The sequence below is a fragment of the Saccostrea cucullata genome, unplaced genomic scaffold, assembly GCF_032062105.1.
Source record: "Saccostrea cucullata isolate Sc308-1 unplaced genomic scaffold, CSIRO_AGI_Scuc_v1 ctg6843, whole genome shotgun sequence".
Classification (NCBI taxonomy): Eukaryota; Metazoa; Mollusca; class Bivalvia; order Ostreida; family Ostreidae; genus Saccostrea; species Saccostrea cuccullata.
This window is the reverse complement of record NW_026928271.1, coordinates 10804-33020: the sequence shown is the minus strand read 5'-3', so window position 1 is coordinate 33020 and position 22217 is coordinate 10804. Positions and strand designations below refer to the sequence as shown.

Sequence of the window (22217 nt, the reverse complement as noted above, 5' to 3'; positions counted from 1 at the left end):
ACAGGCTACAAAAATCACTGTAATTTTATGTGTATAATTAAATATTTCAGATACTAATTGGCTTACAGAATCATGAAATTTTGTCACTTGCACCACATGACATCAGAGTGTGTCAACCATAAATACAGGTCACCCTATTCCTACTTTTGAAATTATATGGGTATACTAGTTTAAACATTTACAGATACTAATGGGCTTAGAGTCATCAGACTTCAACATCAGTTGCAAGTCCAATGAAAATGTTAATGACAATGAATTTATTCTCATGAACTGACATAAGTACAGTGTTGAGAAAGATTACAAGTATAGTTAAACATATGTGCATGCGTGAAAAAGAAAAAAGTACAAAGTAACAAAACTAACAATGAGCTAACCAGGAGAGCCAACTCTCTCAAAAATAATTTTTATAAATTTACACAGTTTTGTCAATTTAACTATTTTTTGTATTAAAAAGTTGATCAAACTTATACACATTTGGATGTGAATAGTAATATTTTGATAATAATAATAACCTTGAATTCAAAATAAGTGAATCATTACAATTAAATAAGTAATGAAATTCATCACCAATTTCATTTTTGGAACACAATTTACAAATTCGGTTTTCTCTTGGTACATTATGCCATCTTCCAACTTCTATTGGTAATTTATTATTACAAGTTCTAAACTTACAAAATATTTTCCAGTACTTAAAAGGCAGAGATACTAAATACTTTTCTAGACAAAAAGAAGTTTTGTATATTCTATAATTAAGACCTTTAGACGAGTTAAACATTTCACTATACCACTTCTGTTTAAACTGATCATACAGAGTGTTAAACACTATTTTCTTCAGCCATGATACATTTACAGGTTGACAAGTATGCCAAATATAAGAAAGTCCACATTCATTCAATATAGATTTGACAAAGTTACACCATGGATTATTGTAGTTCTTTAAAACACTTAACAAATTCGATGATAATTTATTCCTTTGTAAAAAAGATAGTTTACACCAAAAACTTATCATTCTAACCTTTATATTAATTGAAATAGGGTATCTACCTAATTCACCATATACCATAAAATTTGGTGTTGATGACTTTACATGCAAAATATGCTTACAAAATTTTAAGTGCAATTTTTCAATCAATGGTGACTGATTAAAACCCCACACTTCGCATCCATATAAAATTATAGGATTTACAATTTTGTCAAACATATCCAATGTGCATTCTATATTAAGGTTGTGTTTTCTACATTTTCCAATAACACTATACATAGCTTTTGTTGCTTTCTGAGATAATTCTTTGACATTTGTGTTAAATGAACCATTTTTACAAAAACTTACTCCTAAATATTTAAAATTATCTACGATTTCTAATGTTATTCCATTTAATGTAATTGGTTTTTCAATTCTTGGATTGCCCTTTCCAAAGATTACAATTTTAGTTTTATTGGTGTTAACTTTGAGCTGCCATTGTTTGCAATATTTGTTAAATACATCCAATTGGTATTGTAAGTCTTCTGGTGTTTCTGACAAAAGGATCGTGTCATCTGCGTATAGCAAAACAAACAATCGAAGATACAAATTAAACTCCGATTCTAATTTAGACGTTATAAATGATAAACCTTTTACATTATTTAAATTCATGAAATCTTCAAGGTCATTTAGATAGATGGCAAACAAAAATGGGGATAGGTTTTCCCCTTGTCTAACACCTACAGTACAAGGAAAGGGATCAGAGTACAGACCATTTGAGACTACTCTTGATTTAATATTTTTATACAGCTGTGTTATAAAATTAAAACATTTACCATCTATGTTATTTAATAAAACTTTATTCCAAAGACCTAAACGCCAGACAGAATCGAACGCTTTCTCAAAATCAATAAAGGCACAGTACAACCTTTTCCTATGATACTTAGATATTTCAATCAATGTATACAAAGTAAAAATGTGGTCCAAAGTAGAATAGTTTTTTCTAAAACCAGCTTGATTTTCTAAAATAAGGTGGACAGTATTTGCATAATAATTAAGTCTCTCATTCAGAATAGATGTAAACAATTTACCCAAACAGCTTATCAAAGTAATGGGTCTATAGTTTTTAGGATCTTTAGTGTCACCTTTGTTTTTATATAATGGAATAATATTTCCAAATGTCCACTGAGAAGGTATGATTCCTGAATCAAAAATCTTGTTAAATAATATTACATATAAGTTTGACATAGTATCTACAGTAGATTTTATATATTCATTAACAATGTTGTCATGTCCACTTGACTTATCATTTTTCAGAGCATGTATACATTTTGTAATTTCTTCGTGTGTGATTGGTTGATTTATGCTGTTATTAAGTTCTAAATTTGACAACAATTTTAGTTCATCTTCAGTCAAAACGTTTTCGCTTTCCCCCTCTACTCCAATGTTGCAACAATCTTTATAAAAATCATATAGTTTGGATAATTCTACATTACAGCATTTATTGTTTCCATTAGAGTTTAATATTTTCCAATAGTCTTTTGGGTTATATGATCTTAAATATTGTAATTTCCTTTTCATATCTGTCCTATGAAAATTTCGAGCAGATTTTAATTTTTGTTTAAACAACTTTTCCTTTTCATACAAATCTTCTTTAAAAATATTACCTCCAAATCGTTTAAACAGTTGTTGTGCTTTTTTAAAATTCCGTCTAGCAGATTTACAGTCTTTTGTGAACCATGGCTTTTTAAAGACACATTTTTTATTCCCCTGTGAAAAAGTGGCTTTTTTATAAACACCAAAAACTTCCTTAGCACTTCCAACTAAAACTTCACCAGCTTTTTCAACAATATTATCAATTAAATCTAATGAAACTTCATTACAGTTTAAAAGTTCTTCTTCTAAACCTTTAATGCAACTAACTTTATTTTCAACACAGTTTTGATAAGTCAATTTTTCATTATTATTCCACCTTTTAGCCTTTTCTGATTGGTCATTACAATTATATGGACTATTTTCTATATCTAAATTCATTGATTCAGGATGTATTCTTATTTTTAGTTCTATTGGATTATGCACATCTGAGTACAATGAAGAAAAAGCTAAAACAGACATTTCTGAAACTTGTTTGATAAAGTTAATATTTGCAATGCAGTAGTCTACTATACTACAGTTTTTGCAAGTAAATTCACCGTTTATATCAGTGTTACAACGTCCATTTAGAATGTAAATATTACAGTTTTTACATAAAGTTAACAGTTTTTTACCAAATTGGTTCAATGTTTTGTCTTTTGACTTTCTATCAACAGATAAACCATAATTTTCAAGTCTTGTTACATCACATGTATCACTAAGAAAAATATTTTCATCTATAATTATGTCATTTGAAAATAAATGATCATTGTTATGAGAATTAATGTTTTCAATATAATCCTTCTCCATAGCAACCCTACTATTAAAATCACCCATAAGACAAATGCTATCTAAACTATCAATTAGATTATTAGTTTCTTTTTCTATATCATCAAAAATATCTGTGGATGAAAAACGAGAATTTATAGGTGGGATATAAACAGTACCAATAATTACATCATTTTGAAAATTAAATGCTTTCCCCGATAGTTTTATCCATAGAACATGTTCACATTCATTCTCTATAACGGTAACATATTTAGAATAAATATCTCTAACATACACTACAATCCCACCTGATTTTTTCGATGACAATGAAAATCTATGTTTACAAAAGGCATTAAAGTTTTTAATTTCAATATCATCAGCATTGTCGGTTTTTGTTTCCGTTAAACATACAATATCATTGTTGTTTATAAATTCAATAAATTCGGGGTTTTGTAATTTCGAATTAAGTCCACAAACATTTAAACTAATAATTTTCAAATCGTTGAGAGAGTTTGCATTGTTTACGTTTTGTACATGTTGTAGTTCCTGTTTACACAGTTCTCCTTGGTTTTCCTAGTGCGCTTCCGCATATCTGAATTTTCTATGCGCTGTCGGCGGCGCGGCGCGGTTTTCAAATGCTGGGATTCGATCTCTCGAATGGTCGTTCTGAAATGGTACCAGTTGACCCTCCACGTAAAGCTTGTCGACGACTAGTGAAGCCCTTTTGCCCTGTCTTTTGGCAGCTTTGTATTGGGGGTATAATTGCTTACGTCGATCGTTAATTTCTTTCGGGAATTGTTCGTTAATTCCATATGGCTTGCCATTTAAGGATCCAGGGGCTGCTCGCCTGACTCTTTCTCGGTCCTTGTGCAGCACAAATTTGGCAATTATCGGTCGTGGTCGGGTTCCACCCTTCCTACCCATTCTATGCACCCGGTGGAAATCAATTTTGTCTGTGATATTCATCTCGGTCTTAATGAATTCTTTTATCAAATCCTCTGCGTCTTCTTCCTGAGTTTCTGCTATCCCTTCAAATATTAGGTTGTCCCTCATAGACCGTGTCTGTAGATCTAGGTGACGTTCTTTAAGGTCACACAAGTCTGACCGTACTGCCTCGAGTTCTTCACGCATCGCTTCATTTTCTTTCAATGTTGATGTCGACCTTTTGTCTATATCTTTCACTGTCCGTTCGATTTCCTTGACAGCCTTTTGTTGTTCGTCGTACTGCAGTGAGATGTGATTCATGCCCTTCTCAATGTCTTCAACTTTTACTTTCATGTTTTTCAATTCTTTCAGTTCTTGGTTTACATTGCTTACATTACGCTCAAGGTCATTTAACCTTTTATCTATTTGATCCAGGGTATTTAGCTTTGATGACACATATTCTAGCTTGTTACATATCACTGAAAGAGTATCGCGCATATCGCGCATAATGAAAAAGTAGGTCACTGTGACCTTTTGGTATTTCTGTACATTAAAATATTTCAGTTACTAATTGGCTTAAACACCCAATTTTATGTTAACGCCCCCAAAATCTACCTGATTTAAGATCAATAATTTACCGCCTGTCAATCATTAAAAAAACAATAGCTTCTGATTTGATTGACAGGCCAGCTACCCGTGCTACCTGATAGTTTGAGTTTGCGTGTTTTGAAAACGATTGCCTGGTCACGGGTCAAACACTTTCATGTAGCCGCCTTGTATACACGGGGGGTTAAAAAAAGAATCTTGGTAGAATTTTATTGCAAGAACAATTGAGAGTAGATAATTAAAACATGACTTCATAAATATTTGCTTTCAATCTCAACGGCTATATTGTATTTTAGGCGATATGTCGTCCAAGATATCTGCTGTAGAATTTAGAGTATTTACACCGGTCCGTGCACAGAAATGCCATTTGCCGATTAAAATTAGAGTATGATAAATAAGAAAAGATGTTTAGCACAAACGGCATGGCTAAAAAATTCCTTTATCCCTTGTTTTATCTATGTATATAGAAATACAATCTACACCGTGTTCCGTTGTAAATGAAATGTCAGTTGTAACTTTTAGTTCGAATTTCCTTACGTCTGTCAATACCCAATATTTAAAAAGTGAATACATAAAACCAAAGATCAATTCTTAAAAGTATAAAAAAAATCTTGCAAACAATAAAAAAATTCAAACACACGAACACCCGGAAATGGTGAATATTTTCGACACTATTAATGGTCAGAACGTAGGTAATATTCCTATATCGCGGTACATGCAAATGTATATGTTCACATGACGGTGAATTGATCATATTTTATTGACAATTAAAGCCAAAAGGATAAGACACAAGCTCTACAACAACTTAGATAGTCTTCTCCTTATACAAAATTTTATAATATTGCCAAAATAAAGAACAATTATTTTCAATAACAATTAGTAGTGTCAAAGACAGTAAATTCTTGATACCAGAACACAATACTATATATGCAAGAAATTAAGATTTTTCAGAGAATCGACCACACTCTTTTAAAAAGGTATGAATAACTTTAAAAATTTCTACATTTTGTTGATCAGAGAATGAATCAACACATGACGGATAGACCTATGAATGGAATATTTTATTATTTTTTAATTTAGATATGTACACAAGTTTAATCAAAAAAGATATTTACTTTGTAGTTTTACTCTCGACTGTGTTTATTTCCTTAATTTTACATTTTTTTCAAAATATAAAAACGATATTTCTTTATAACTTTTTTTTCTTCATTAGATATCGCTGAAAGTATAAATAAATAAATTTGATTATATTGAAATATTTCAATTAATTCAAGTAGTTTCACTCAAATTTAGACACGAAACACGGAATGTTGACCCTGATCACCAGACACAGACTTCCTGTGTAATGCTACGTGTATATAGATTTTTGACATCTTGGGTATTTGGGGTCTCCAGGTAAATAACACTACTGTAACTTGGACCACTCCCCCTCCTCAGGTAACCGTACGGTAAAAAAATTGGGTCTTTAAAATCGTCAAACCCTGTGAGCTTTTGCGTATTGAATCCCTGGAATGTGTCAACAAAGAGGTGGGTCAATGTAGCCTTTAGAATATCTTTTGAAATAATGTGTAGAATTAATTTTCATAGAATGCAAACTTAATCGGGGACCATTTTCATATATATTTCATTAAAATATGTGAAAATTAATAGTCCCTCTTGAAGTTTGTGCTCTACAAAAACTAATGATAACACTAAACAAAATTTATGCTTTTTTTTCCAAAACAAGAAAATTTCAAAGAAAATAGTCCAATGTATAGGCTACAAAAAGTATACTGTATTTCCTGAAATGTTTCAAATACTGTTATTGACTATCCAACAACTCTTTTCAAAAATAAATGGGAATATCAATACTTTGAGACAGTGACAAAAGTCCTATCAAAATTAAAATTTGTTAATTTATTTTGTACAATATACCGGTATATACATTTGTACAACATACTGTATACACATTTGTTCTCAAGAGATTTACAAAATTTCACTTTTCTAAGGGCAGGGATTTTGTGTCTTAACCGTGCATATAAGGCTCTTTTGATCAAATTTACTTTTTCTCTAATTCTTGAAAATTCTGATATTTTGCAACTGATTACTCCCTCCCCCACCCCCAAGAGATGACAAACTCATTATTATTAGCCATATGAAAAGTTTGTATTATTTAAATATGAAACAAATATAAAATATATAAAATTTCAAATTTTATAAATTAAAATAGAAAGAAGATGCATATAAAAAAAACAATAAATTAATATAATATCTTTGAATTCTGAACATAAATTCAATATACATGAACAAAAAACAAAATTTGTGATGTATGTGCTCCTTTAAAGATGAAATGTACAAGTAAAATATACTAATATTTCAGAAGACAATGAAATTGAAAAAAATGAGGCTACAAGGCTTAGGAAATCTCCTACATTTAGACGATTTTTATTAATTTTAAAAATTCATAGAAAAGTAATTTTTATTTTGTTATTTTTAGTATCATCTTTAAGTCTACTTTTCAGCTACACTACACATATTGTTCTCAAAATGTTGTGTACAATTCAAGAAAACTTGAAAAGTTCTCAACCTTAAATTAAGAGCTTTAAAGGTATTGAGATCATGCAACATTCTTCTGGGAGTATTTTTGATAACAGATTGAAATAAGAAAACTTTTGACAATGTTGCAATCCAAACAATAGCATACTCCTGACACAACGAAAAAGTCATGCTTCTTTAGCAATCATACAGTTGTCTGTACTTTGTCTTTCTCCTGTCCATTCTCAGACTGCGGAGTTTTCTCCTCTTGATCACTCTCTTTCTCTGGTACCTCCTGCTTCATGTCTGTCGTATCTGCTGCCTTTTTAGGTAAAATAAAGAGAAGGTTTATTGTTCATGATCTTTGTTTTACTTGCTTATGATATAGAGTTATATGACATTGAGATGATGGAGTACCTCATTTTTAATTTGGATAAATTTTATTTTTTCATTGGCATATAAAAGATCTATATTAATTTCATGGAAAATTGTTGCTGAAACTGTCAATATTTTCACATCAAGAAATTGGCATGGTTTTTTTTTCATGAGGCTGATGACTGGGTATTTACAGTAAAACTCGTTTAGTACGAACACGGATATAGTGAATTTACGGATATAGCGAAGTCATTTTGGATCCCCAACTATATAAATTTAATGAATTTCTTATACGGTTATAACGAATTACGGATATAGCGAAGTGATTTCATAGGTCCCAGTGACTTCGTTATAACCGAGTTTTACTGTAGTCTCACCTTTTCATCTTCTTCTTTTATTGTGTCATCCTCCTCCACCTCAAAGTCTTCCTCACCAGATCCATGAGCAAGTTCATACAATGCTTTGGCCTCCTTAACTAACCTTTTACGATACTCAAGACTCTAGAAAATGGGATGAAAGTATTAATTATACATTGACATAATACACAGGAAATTCTTTTGTTTCTCAGTGTCAGTATCCATATTTGTAGATGTGAAAATACCTTGTGATTGACCTCTGGTACCCCTTCATACCCATACATGGCCCCATAACAACAGGCTGCAATGACCCCAGTGCTATCACTGTCTCCTCCATGAAACATTGATCTGTAATAAACAATAACACATCTACTGACCCACAATGCTCACCAAAACTACACTCAACAATTTCTATAGGCACAACTGTCCTAATGCTTTTATTCTTTGTTTTGTTTTAATCTCACTTTGAGAATTTTTCACTCATATTGAGATTTCACCACTTGCTGATGGATCAAGGGCCACAAATTTAGACCTGTACTTAGCACTTTAGGTCCTCGAGCAGAAAGGAATCTTTTTTGTGCCAGCATCTACTGCAACACAAAACTGCAGTTAATACTATCCCACGATGGGATTTAAACCGGGAATATATGATCAACTCCTTTATCTGTGACTCTAGTGTACCATTACACCACACAGACAACCATAATGATTTTTAACAAGAGGCCCATGGGCCACATCGCTCACCTGAGAATCTTTTGTCATATTGTTCTTTACCAGATTTCCCCCTTGTAATACATATTGTGACCCCACCCTACCCCAATGATCATAATTTACACAGTTTGAAATTTATACTACCCAGGATGCTTCCACATAAGTTTCAGCTTTTCTGGTCCAGTGGTTCTTGAGAAGAAGATTTTCAAAGATTTTTCCTATATATTTCTATGTAAAACATTGATTCCCCATTGTGGCCCCGCCCTACCCTCGGGGGTCATGATTTGAACAATTTAAAATCTACACTACCCAAGGGTGCTTCCACATGAGTTTCAGCTTTTCTGGCCCACTGGTTCTTGAGAAGAAGAATTTCAAAGATTTTTCCTATATATTTCTATGTAAAACATTGATTCCCCATTGTGGCCCCGCCCAACCCCCGGGGGTCAGGATTTGAACAATTTAGAATCTACACTACCCCACGATGCTTCCACATGAGTTTCAGCTTTTCTAGCCCAGTGGTTCTTGAGAAGGAGATTTTCAAAGATTTTTCCTATATATTTCTATGTAAAACTTTGATTCACCATTGTGGCCCCGCCCTACCCCCGGGGGTCATGATTTGAACAATTTAGAATCTACACTATCCCAGGGTGCTTTCAAATAAGTTTCAGCCTTATTGGCCCAGTGGTTCATGAGAAGAAGATTTTTTAATGACCCCACCCTATTTTTGTCTTTTCTTGATTATCTCCCCTTGTGAGGGGACTTCATTTTACAATTAAAATTCCCCTTCACCCAAGGATGCTTTGTACCAAGTTTGGTCAAAACTGGCCCAGTGGTTCTTGAGAAGAAGTCGAAAATGTGAAAAGTTTACAGACGGACAGACAGACAGACAGACAGCTAGACAGACGGACGGACGGACGACGGACAAAATGTGATCAGAAAAGCTCACTTGAGCCTTCGGCTCAGGTGAGCTAAAAAGGGAAAAAAGCTTCAATCATATTTTATTAAAGAATTGGAAAAATTAAAACTTTGAGTGAAATCAAAGAAAATTTATGTCTACCAGAGAAAATACTTCTTATAATGACATAGCAGTATGGTAATTTTATGAGTTAGTTGTGTGTAAGCACCCAGTATGCAAAATGCATCAGCACTTTAAACATGATCGTTTTATTAATTTTAGAACAAGAAGAAAAATTAAAACAAAATGATACTGGGTTCAGCACACTTAATTATAAGCTTCCAGCTTGGGTTATAATACAATAATCAACAAAATGAAGTTTTGTAAGAAGACGATGGCAATAAAAAATTTAACTTGCCTTTCTCTTATATACCTTCATTAACAGCTAGTTGTTTTTAATTCAATCAATTGTAAGGAGTACTGGTATGATGCCAAAAAACTGAGTTAAAATATCACTGAATGCAGAAGTGTTCAAACTTACTAACGATATCTTTTAAATTTTGTTACCTTTTGCATAGTTCTTCCCAGTTTTTTCCTGATTGTAGAATAGCATCATATCTGTTTCAAAAATTGAAGAAGAAAAAAGTTAAAAAGGAAAGTTTGAAAATTCACACTCTTAAAATGAATGGGGGTCTCCTTTTTATTTGTGGGCCACTAACTTCATTTTTCACTTTGTATCCATTTTTAAAGGATATTATTAAAGCTTATTAAGATCAATGCTAAGGAGATGTTTTTCATGGGTGAAATCTTAAACTTGTGATGTCTATTTCAAATTCATTAGAAAAATACATTAAAGATTTCAGTAAGTCTTAAGTAAAAATCTTCTGCATAGTCTTCTGCACTTCTGTGGTCTTTGACCAGTTCAAATAAGAGGGAAAAGATAGATATAGATACATGTACATGTACGAGGGGTTATCAAAAAGTTCGTGGACTGGGGCTATAAATTTAGTACTATGTTGTCTGAGCTTATAGAATTTATAAGGAACATAAAACAACAAAAGATAAAGAAATGTTGAAAATTTTAGCTCGATACGTTCATTATTTTCCAAATTATATATAAACGACATTATATGAACACCCGGCACTGTCGCCGCTTAATTTCATGATGTTTGACAACGTCATTAGTTTTAAATGTCTGCTTCTTCTACATCATACACTTATTTTGATGACATTCCAAAGAGCTGAGTGAGGACTTCAACCCATCTTGTCTTTATGACTTCACAATGTCATGAACAACAGCTTTCAATGCATATAAAACTGCAAATGGATCTATACATTGTGAGAGATCCTCGCTTGATTGTCCCAGCATATTTGCTTTTTTAAGTTCAATATAGCTAAAACACATGATCAACGTCATTATTTGACGTGATAGATTTTTCAAACCTTGTCTACAAATCGATATTAACTTTGCATTCTTTTTCTCTCTGAGTCTATTTTGGCATTAAAAAACAAGAAAAGTGGATGCAAATTATTTTTCCGTAGCCACTTTAAACATTTCTAGGTGTATACTAGTTTTTCCAGGGGCAAAACTTCATAAAAAGTTGGAAAAGGAAACCCCTCCCCCTTTTGACGTCATTTTCAAGGCAATATTTGTTTGGATACTCCATGTAAAATTTACAATAAAATTTCATAAAACTTCCAGAATAAGGTAAAAACTCCATATTTTATGGAACAATAGTTTCCCAACACATACCTGAATTATCAGGATATTTGGATGTCAAATGTTTATATTAAAATAGTCCAATCTTAGTTACACTTAGGTCGAAAAAATGTCGTTTTCGATGTTGCGCCTCCTGGGCATACCATTGCTTACAAAAACTTTACTAATTTATTTAAGGAATGACTCTAATTCTTGGCCAGATTATCGAGTATAATATGGTTTGGGTCAGTTTACGCTTTATAATCCGCGAAGCAGATTAAATATGTTTAAAAAATACGTACGCAATCATAGGAGCGTCATGGCCGCTAGACCCGCCCCAACCACTGTAACTCAGACTTTTGTAAAAATTGTCGCGACCGTCTTCATCCAGGTTGTCTGGCTCTGGGTCCGTAGTTCCTTCCAGGAGGTTTTTCTCTTTTAGGTATTTCTGCCAGTGTTCCTCAAAATAATTCCTGTAAAATGCAAACACCTTTTACCTAGGTGTCACGAACATGGATATTGCGAATTTACGGATAAAGCAAACTCATCTTGGATCCCAAGCTATATAAATTTAATGAATTTCTTATTCGGTTATAACGAATAACGGATATAGCCAAGTAATTTCATAGGTCCCTGTGACTTTGTTATACAGAGTTTTGCTGTATACAGTGTACATGTGGTATATTCTCTGCAACTTTCATTTTCCCTGATTTGTATGTGTTCTTTTCCTATAATCTTTCTAAAAAGCAGTACATTGTTTGAATTCCATAGAAAATAGTTACCTTAAAGATGCATTGACTGATAATGTATTATTCTGTTGATTTCTCTATCAAACACAGGTTTATCAAGCGATATTCTTGTCAAGATTTAGTTTGTTTCTTACCAAGCTTCTAAGTTGTCCTCCACATAGAAGTTCTCTGACTTGATGTACTCCTTAGCTGTAGGCAGCACCTTCATTAGGCCTGCTCCCCACTCTCTGGGGGGCTTTCCTGGAATAGGGAAAGACAAGAAATAACAACATATAAATCAAAGACTTTACATTTGAAATAAGGATCTTGCACATATGCTTAAAAGTACAAATGTTTACAGAAGTATTGAACATACTCAGCAAAGTGAGTTGCAGATATACTTTACATTACATGCAAAGCTTGTGTCAATCCATGATTTTATTAGTCAAATAAAGAGTAATCGTCTGCTAAAATTCTATGTACATTTAAAGTATACATATAGTTATTTGAGCTTGTAGGAAGACACAGAGATATGTACCTTGTATGGCATAAGAAGACACAAACACAGAGGTATGTACCTTGTATGGCATAGGAAGAGACAATATGTATGGCATAGAAAGAGACAAGCACAGAGTTATGTACCTTGAATGGCATACGCTGTAAACAGAGCAGCAGCCAAACTGCCGAGGTAGCCTGTGGGGTGATGATGGGTCATCCTCCCCGACTCCACGCTGACAGCAATTAAATCTGATAGGTCCCTCTCACTGTAACAAATAATGCACACTGACAGCAACAGGTACTTGTGGACAGGAACCCACCCCCACCCCCTCTTCAGTCAATTTTTTCCCCTCATGGATTATTCTTCTAATGCTTATTTACAATGCATTCCATAATTATGAAAAATAAAAAAAAATTACATAGACATAACAATTTCTTTTAAAAGTCATACCCATGGTATTTTATATTTTACTGCATATTTATACACAATGTTTGGTTGCAGGGCAAACACGACAGTCACGTAACTGTCTCTGCCAATCCGATTCTATTTTACTAGTGATTATTTATATGATATTTAGGATCTCCCATGATTTGTAGTTGAATATGATTTTTACCCTACAAGTTGTGTTTTTAATAAACACACGAGTTGGATAAAAGTCATATCCACCTACAAATCACGGACGATTCTTTTTATCCCATGTTTAATATACAGGTCTCACAACCAATGTTTAAAACTGTTATTATATTGGATTCCACTTAATTTTTAATACTTCATCACAGTAACACAAAAACCATTGAAACATCACAACTGTGGGATAACAAAAATATACAGTGAATCATATCAACGGTATAAAGGGATAAACATGGGATAAAATGATATAATCTCTACATACTGTGGAGATCAGAGACCAATACACATAACAATCTATACCTACTGTGGATATCCACAGGATATAGGGGTAAACAATATAGGATAAAACTAGAAAACTGACCAGTCAGCAAGGGCCCCGCCATGGGGTAGAATTAAAAGGGTGCAGCTTACAGAATGATTAATAAATGTATGAAGAATAAGCAACACCAACTGTATTCTTAAGATAATTCCTGAATATTCAAAAACCTGAAAATAATATCCTTGTATTTACATTAGGCAGTAAAGAACAACTTAACACTGAATGTATATTTAAACAATTATGAAGCTTGTGTTATATAAAATGCCAGCCTTCAATGAATGCAAATATCATGAAGGCTTGACCTTAACTTCAAACAAACAGCAGTTGCAGACAAAGGTTTTCATTAATCTTAAAGCGACAGATAAAGAAAAGCCTACTAAATTTTCTGCAGCAGGCTAGATAATTAATCCCAAGGGATTAATTGTACCTCTCTCATCATTTTCTTCTAAATTTACAATAAGAACTTTTTCAGTATTAATGATAGAATGGGGTTTTTATACAACTACATTAAAAATTAATTATATTCTTGAATTAATATATTAAAAAAAGTGAAAAAAGTGAAAAAAGTCAATCAAAAAATCTTCCTTAATCTATTTCTTTTTTTTAGAATTCAATGAAATCATAAGTTCTATCAAACAAAAATAAATAATAAAAATTTATATTCAAATCCACATTTCAGAGTGTTCATAGCATTCCAAATTGATTTAACTTCAAAACAAACTTCATTTGCAGACAGAGGTGGTAATTAATCTCAATGTGACAGATAAAGATAATGCTCTGGATTTTCTTCAGGAGGAAAGCTAATTAATCCCAAGGGACTCCTAGCAGCATTCAGTTTACAATGGGAACATCTTCAGCAGTTATCTCTCTTTGCCAATGCATTCTTATATAAAGTTAAGGAATCTACCCCACCACCCCAGCTCCAAACCATGGGACATAGAGAACCAAACTTAGCATCAAAATATGTATTTCTGCCTACTGAACTACCATACCAAATTTGAACTTGATTGGGAAACTATAAGAAAAGTTATTAGGAAAAACAAAAAATTTGTGGACGGACGAGTGACAGACGGACAGCTAGACAGACAGACAGACGGACAGACGGACGGACAGAGTGATTACTATAGGGCAACCGCAAATCCTTGCGGGGCCCTAATAATATAAACTTTAATCTCTACATACTGTGGGTATCGGAGACCAATACACATGGCTCTCATGGCTGCACCACACCCTCCACCTCTGTCAAAAACATCATAAACATCATTACACTGACTGGTAAACATTATGTGGCAATCTATAATTATTTTTTTAACATATATATTTTCAATTGATATGAAATACATGCTCTGGTATTGTGTGTAACAAAGAAATACAAAATTTATTAATTTTACTGACCTCTCAAAAAATTTTATCCTACATCCGTCTCTCCAGTCTGGTCTGTCTGGATGGAGCTGGTGAACACTGCTGCAACACGTATTCCCTGAGATACAGTAAATTATAATTAAATGGTGTCTGGCTGAACACAAGAACATCTTCAATCCTGATGCTAAATTAGTTATTTTCCAGTTAATACCTCAGATAATAAAATTAAAACCTATAACCCCCCTTAGATGCTGTACCAGTGGCTGACCAATTTCATATCAGATAATAAAATTAAGTCCAATCAAACCCTTCCTAGACACTGTATCTTGTGCCTGATCTATTTTATATCAAAAATAAGATAATTCTTATAAAACCCTCCTAGACACTGTACTGGTGCCTGATCTATTTTATATAAACCCCTCCTACACACTGTACCTACAGTGCCTGATCTATTTTATATAAACCCCTCCCAGACACTGTATCAGGTGTCTGATCTATTTTATATAAACCCCTCCTAGACACTGTATCTGGTGTCTGATCTATTTTATATAAACCCCTCCTAGACACTGTATCTGGTGTCTGATCTATTTTATATAAACCCCTCCTAGACACTGTACTGGTGTCTGATCTATTTTATATAAACCCCTCCTAGACACTGTACTGGTGTCTGATCTATTTTATATAAACCCCTCCTAGACACTGTATCAGGTGTCTGATCTATTTTACATAAACCCCTCCTAGACACTGTATCTGGTGTCTAATCTATTTTATATAAACCTCTCCTAGACACTGTATCAGGTGTCTGATCTATTTTATATAAACCCCTCCTAGACACTGTATCTGGTGTCTGATCTATTTTATATAAACCCCTCCTAGACACTGTATCTGGTGTCTGATCTATTTTATATAAACCCCTCCTAGACACTGTACTGGTGTCTGATCTATTTTATATAAACCCCTCCTAGATACTGTATCTGGTGTCTGATCTATTTTATATAAACCCCTCCTAGACACTGTATCTGGTGTCTGATCTATTTTATATAAACCCCTCCTAGACTCTGTACCAGTGTCTGATCTATTTTATATAAACCCCTCCTAGACACTGTCTCTGGTGCCTGATCTATTTTATATAAACCCTTGCTAGACATTGTACCTGGTGCCTGATCTATTTTATATAAACCCCTCCTAGACACTGTAACTGGTGCCTGATCTATTTTATATAAACCCCTCCTAGACTCTGTACTAGTGCCTGATCTATTTTATATAAACTCCTCCTAGGCACTGTACCTAGTGTCTGATCTATTTTATATAAACCTCTCCTAGACACTGTATCTGGTGTCTGGTCTATTTTATATAAATCCTCTATACACTGTACTTGGTGTCTGATCTATTTTATATAAACCCCTCCTAGACACTGTACTGGTGTCTGATCTATTTTATATAAATCCCTCCTAGACACTGTGTCTGGTGTCTGATCTATTTTATATAAACTCCTCCTAGACACTGTACCTAGTGTCTGATCTATTTTATATAAACCCCTCCTAGACACTGTACCTGGTGTCTGGTCTATTTTATATTAACCCCTCCTAGACACTGTACCTGGTGTCTGCTCTATTTTATATAAACCCTCCTAGACACTGTACTGGTGTCTGATATATTTTATATTAACCCCTCCTAGACACTGTATCTGGTGTCTAATCTATTTTATATAAACCTCTCCTAGACACTGTATCAGGTGTCTGATCTATTTTATATAAACCCCTCCTAGACACTGTACTGGTATCTGATCTATTTTATATAAACCCCTCCTAGACACTGTATCTGGTGTCTGATCTATTTTATATAAACCCCTCCTAGACACTGTACCTGGTGTCTGGTCTATTTTATATAAACCCCTCCTAGACACTGTACTGGTATCTGATCTATTTTATATAAAACCCTCCTACTCACTGTATCTGGTGCCTGATCTATTTTATATAAACCCCTCCTAGACACTGTACCTGGTGTCTGGTCTATTTTATATAAACCCCTCCTAGACACTGTACTGGTATCTGATCTATTTTATATAAACCCCTCCTAGACACTGTACCTCGTGTCTGATCTATTTTATATAAACCCCTCCTAGACACTGTATCTGGTGTCTAATCTATTTTATATAAACCCCTCCTAGACACTGTACTGGTGCCTGATCTATTTTATATAAACCCCTCCTAGACACTGTACTGGTGCCTGATCTATTTTATATAAACCCCTCCTAGACACTGTACTGGTGTCTGATATATTTTATATTAACCCCTCCTAGACACTGTATCTGGTGTCTGATCTATTTTATATAAACCTCTCCTAGACACTGTATCTGGTGTCTGGTCTATTTTATATAAATCCTCTATACACTGTACTTGGTGTCTGATCTATTTTATATAAACCCCTCCTAGACACTGTATCTGGTGCCTGATCTATTTTATATAAACCCCTCCTAGACATTGTACCTATAGTGCCTGATCTATTTTATATAAACCCCTCCTAGACATTGTATCTGGTGCCTGATCTATTTTATATAAACCCCTCCTAGACATTGTACCTACAGTGCCTGATCTATTTTATATAAACCCCTCCTAGACATTGTATCTGGTGTCTGATCTATTTTATATAAACCCCTCCTAGACATTGTACCTATAGTGCCTGATCTATTTTACATAAACCCCTCCTAGACTTTGTACTGGTGCCTGATCTATTTTATATAAACCCCTCCTAGACATTGTACCTATAGTGCCTGATGTATTTTATATAAACCTCTCCTAGACACTGTATCAGGTGTCTGATCTATTTTATATAAACCCCTCCTAGACACTGTATCAGGTGTCTGATCTATTTTATATAAACCCCTCCTAGACACTGTACTGGTATCTGATCTATTTTATATAAACCCCTCCTAGACACTGTATCTGGTGTCTGATATATTTTATATTAACCCCTCCTAGACACTGTATCTGGTGCCTGATCTATTTTATATAAACCCCTCCTAGACACTGTACTGGTGTCTGATATATTTTATATTAACCTCTCCTAGACACTGTATCTGTTGTCTGATCTATTTTATATAAACCTCTCCTAGACACTGTATCTGGTGTCTGGTCTATTTTATATAAATCCTCTATACACTGTACTTGGTGTCTGATTTATTTTATATAAACCCCTCCTAGACACTGTATCTGGTGCCTGATCTATTTTATATAAACCCCTCCTAGACATTGTACCTATAGTGCCTGATCTATTTTATATAAACCCCTCCTAGACACTGTATCTGGTGTCTGATCTATTTTATATAAACCCCTCCTAGACACTGTACTGGTGTCTGATCTATTTTATATAAACCCCTCCTAGATACTGTATCTGGTGTCTGATCTATTTTATATAAACCCCTCCTAGACACTGTATCTGGTGTCTGATCTATTTTATATAAACCCCTCCTAGACTCTGTACCAGTGTCTGATCTATTTTATATAAACCCCTCCTAGACACTGTCTCTGGTGCCTGATCTATTTTATATAAACCCTTGCTAGACATTGTACCTGGTGCCTGATCTATTTTATATAAACCCCTCCTAGACACTGTAACTGGTGCCTGATCTATTTTATATAAACCCCTCCTAGACTCTGTACTAGTGCCTGATCTATTTTATATAAACTCCTCCTAGGCACTGTACCTAGTGTCTGATCTATTTTATATAAACCTCTCCTAGACACTGTATCTGGTGTCTGGTCTATTTTATATAAATCCTCTATACACTGTACTTGGTGTCTGATCTATTTTATATAAACCCCTCCTAGACACTGTACTGGTGTCTGATCTATTTTATATAAATCCCTCCTAGACACTGTGTCTGGTGTCTGATCTATTTTATATAAACTCCTCCTAGACACTGTACCTAGTGTCTGATCTATTTTATATAAACCCCTCCTAGACACTGTACCTGGTGTCTGGTCTATTTTATATTAACCCCTCCTAGACACTGTACCTGGTGTCTGCTCTATTTTATATAAACCCTCCTAGACACTGTACTGGTGTCTGATATATTTTATATTAACCCCTCCTAGACACTGTATCTGGTGTCTAATCTATTTTATATAAACCTCTCCTAGACACTGTATCAGGTGTCTGATCTATTTTATATAAACCCCTCCTTGACACTGTACTGGTATCTGATCTATTTTATATAAACCCCTCCTAGACACTGTATCTGGTGTCTGATCTATTTTATATAAACCCCTCCTAGACACTGTACCTGGTGTCTGGTCTATTTTATATAAACCCCTCCTAGACACTGTACTGGTATCTGATCTATTTTATATAAAACCCTCCTACTCACTGTATCTGGTGCCTGATCTATTTTATATAAACCCCTCCTACACACTGTACCTGGTGTCTGGTCTATTTTATATAAACCCCTCCTAGACACTGTACTGGTATCTGATCTATTTTATATAAACCCCTCCTAGACACTGTACCTCGTGTCTGATCTATTTTATATAAACCCCTCCTAGACACTGTATCTGGTGTCTAATCTATTTTATATAAACCCCTCCTAGACACTGTACTGGTGCCTGATCTATTTTATATAAACCCCTCCTAGACACTGTACTGGTGCCTGATCTATTTTATATAAACCCCTCCTAGACACTGTACTGGTGTCTGATATATTTTATATTAACCCCTCCTAGACACTGTATCTGGTGTCTGATCTATTTTATATAAACCTCTCCTAGACACTGTATCTGGTGTCTGGTCTATTTTATATAAATCCTCTATACACTGTACTTGGTGTCTGATCTATTTTATATAAACCCCTCCTAGACACTGTATCTGGTGCCTGATCTATTTTATATAAACCCCTCCTAGACATTGTACCTATAGTGCCTGATCTATTTTATATAAACCCCTCCTAGACATTGTATCTGGTGCCTGATCTATTTTATATAAACCCCTCCTAGACATTGTACCTACAGTGCCTGATCTATTTTATATAAACCCCTCCTAGACATTGTATCTGGTGTCTGATCTATTTTATATAAACCCCTCCTAGACATTGTACCTATAGTGCCTGATCTATTTTACATAAACCCCTCCTAGACTTTGTACTGGTGCCTGATCTATTTTATATAAACCCCTCCTAGACATTGTACCTATAGTGCCTGATGTATTTTATATAAACCTCTCCTAGACACTGTATCAGGTGTCTGATCTATTTTATATAAACCCCTCCTAGACACTGTATCAGGTGTCTGATCTATTTTATATAAACCCCTCCTAGACACTGTACTGGTATCTGATCTATTTTATATAAACCCCTCCTAGACACTGTATCTGGTGTCTGATATATTTTATATTAACCCCTCCTAGACACTGTATCTGGTGCCTGATCTATTTTATATAAACCCCTCCTAGACACTGTACTGGTGTCTGATATATTTTATATTAACCTCTCCTAGACACTGTATCTGTTGTCTGATCTATTTTATATAAACCTCTCCTAGACACTGTATCTGGTGTCTGGTCTATTTTATATAAATCCTCTATACACTGTACTTGGTGTCTGATCTATTTTATATAAACCCCTCCTAGACACTGTATCTGGTGCCTGATCTATTTTATATAAACCCCTCCTAGACATTGTACCTATAGTGCCTGATCTATTTTATATAAACCCCTCCTAGACATTGTATCTGGTGCCTGATCTATTTTATATAAACCCCTCCTAGACATTGTACCTACAGTGCCTGATCTATTTTATATAAACCCCCCTAGACATTGTATCTGGTGCCAGTGATCTATTTTATATAAACCCCTCCTAGACATTGTACCTATAGTGCCTGATCTATTTTACATAAACCCCTCCTAGGCTTTGTACTGGTGCCTGATCTATTTTATATAAACCCCTCCTAGACATTGTACCTACAGTGCCTGATCTATTTTATATAAACCCCTCCCAGATACTGTACTTAGTGCTTGTTCTCTTTAACATCAGATAATTACATTAAGGCTGTTTAACCCCTCCTAGACACTGTACCTGGTGCCCGGTCTCTCATATCCTTCATGCACTGTTTGTAGTTTCTAGCAATTTCCCTGAACAGTTCATCTTTTTTACTGGACTCTTTACATTTGGTGAGGGCTGCAGGAAATATAAATACATCAATCATTAGAAATATATTTCTGTTATATTTCTATCTCTATACAGTAAATGTATGATTTTATTAAACTTAAAATGAACTTCATACTGTATTTCTGTGGTTGATCATAAATCAATTAAATGATATCAGTAGAAAGAAGCAGACCAAATATGTAACTCTCAACCAATATTTTATGTTAAAATTGGAAAACATGCATTTAAATGAAAAAAAGAGTAAATAAATACAGAAAGTAAAAATCAACTTTTGATTAAAAAAAAAAAGCTTATTAATAAAATCTTACCCTCAGATGTCGCTAAATGCATGACAGTATCATCACTAACTATCCACTTTGGTGCTAAAAAAAATTTACAATGCAAATAATTTACAAAAATGTTTAAGCAAATTAAGGATCATTTAAAATATCATCTTCGCTTGCCAAGGGTTTTCAATCCAAAGTCTGCTCTACAAGAGTAGATTTCGGATCAGAAACCCGTGGCTAGCGAAGATGTTAAAATACGTAACAAAATTAATTAAGTTATACGAAGCCCTGAATTAAAAGAAAAGAAATTCTGCAAAATTGTTGATTATACTGTGTGCATTTTTAAAAAATTTTTATACCAACTGCTATCAGAAACTACAAAAATGTTATTAATCTTACGTTTCACTAATATAGAATTTAATCCTCCTAATGCCTTCAACTCTTTTATAATCTCTTTTCCGTGGTGACAAAACTCCCAGGAGCCATTCTTATACCCCAAGGCATCCCCAGCTGCACTCAGGACCATAGCGGCCTCATAGCGCTGGCGCATGGAAACCATGGCTGGTTTGGATCTTTTCTTTGAATTAAAGTTCCCCGTTTTAGACAGTGCACAAGAAACAGTCCTGTGAAATCAATAGATAAAAAAAAGAGTAGATTCAAATAATGGCCTTATCAAAATTAGCTAATTAATGAACATAAAATACAAACCGAAAATATTTAAAATCCTTTATCAACACTGTTGACGACAGTTAGAAATAGTCATGACACATAAAGTAACTTTCATTTTCACTCAAAAGCGAAAGCGAAAGTAC

General features: G+C 34.0%; 2 protein-coding genes across 2 annotated transcripts; both read right to left on the bottom strand.

Annotated features, from left to right (window-relative positions):
* Nucleotides 1–3934: 3934 nt before the first annotated feature.
* LOC134277008 (uncharacterized) lies at nucleotides 3935–4783 on the bottom strand. The gene has a single exon (XM_062759286.1). It carries the CDS (start codon nucleotides 4781–4783, stop codon nucleotides 3935–3937), a length of 849 nt encoding a protein of 282 aa, XP_062615270.1.
* Nucleotides 4784–7199: 2416 nt separating this feature from the next.
* On the bottom strand, nucleotides 7200–22182 carry LOC134277009 (ADP-ribosylhydrolase ARH1-like). Its single transcript, XM_062759287.1, has 13 exons — nucleotides 22114–22182; nucleotides 21805–22028; nucleotides 21448–21501; nucleotides 21047–21148; nucleotides 15013–15097; nucleotides 14800–14856; nucleotides 12812–12933; nucleotides 12325–12430; nucleotides 11744–11914; nucleotides 10310–10360; nucleotides 8382–8484; nucleotides 8158–8280; nucleotides 7200–7727 (listed from the first exon to the last, which is right to left on the bottom strand). Exons 2-13 carry the CDS (start codon nucleotides 21962–21964, stop codon nucleotides 7611–7613), a joined length of 1251 nt encoding a protein of 416 aa, XP_062615271.1. The 5' UTR covers nucleotides 21965–22028; nucleotides 22114–22182; the 3' UTR covers nucleotides 7200–7610.
* Between the last annotated feature and the right edge of the window lie 35 nt (nucleotides 22183–22217).

Bases quoted from the DNA above. Each gene is read 5' to 3' on its own strand.
- LOC134277008 (XM_062759286.1), bottom strand. From the start codon at position 4,783: ATGCGCGATACTCTTTCAGTGATATGTAACAAGCTAGAATATGTGTCA.
- LOC134277009 (XM_062759287.1), bottom strand. From the start codon at position 21,964: ATGGTTTCCATGCGCCAGCGCTATGAGGCCGCTATGGTCCTGAGTGCA. The intron at 12,431-12,811 runs GTACATAACTCT...TCCCTATTCCAG, and splicing joins TACAGCGTATGCCATTCAAG to GAAAGCCCCCCAGAGAGTGG. The intron at 8,485-10,309 runs GTAACAAAATTT...TGTTTATTACAG, and splicing joins TGGGAAGAACTATGCAAAAG to ATCAATGTTTCATGGAGGAG.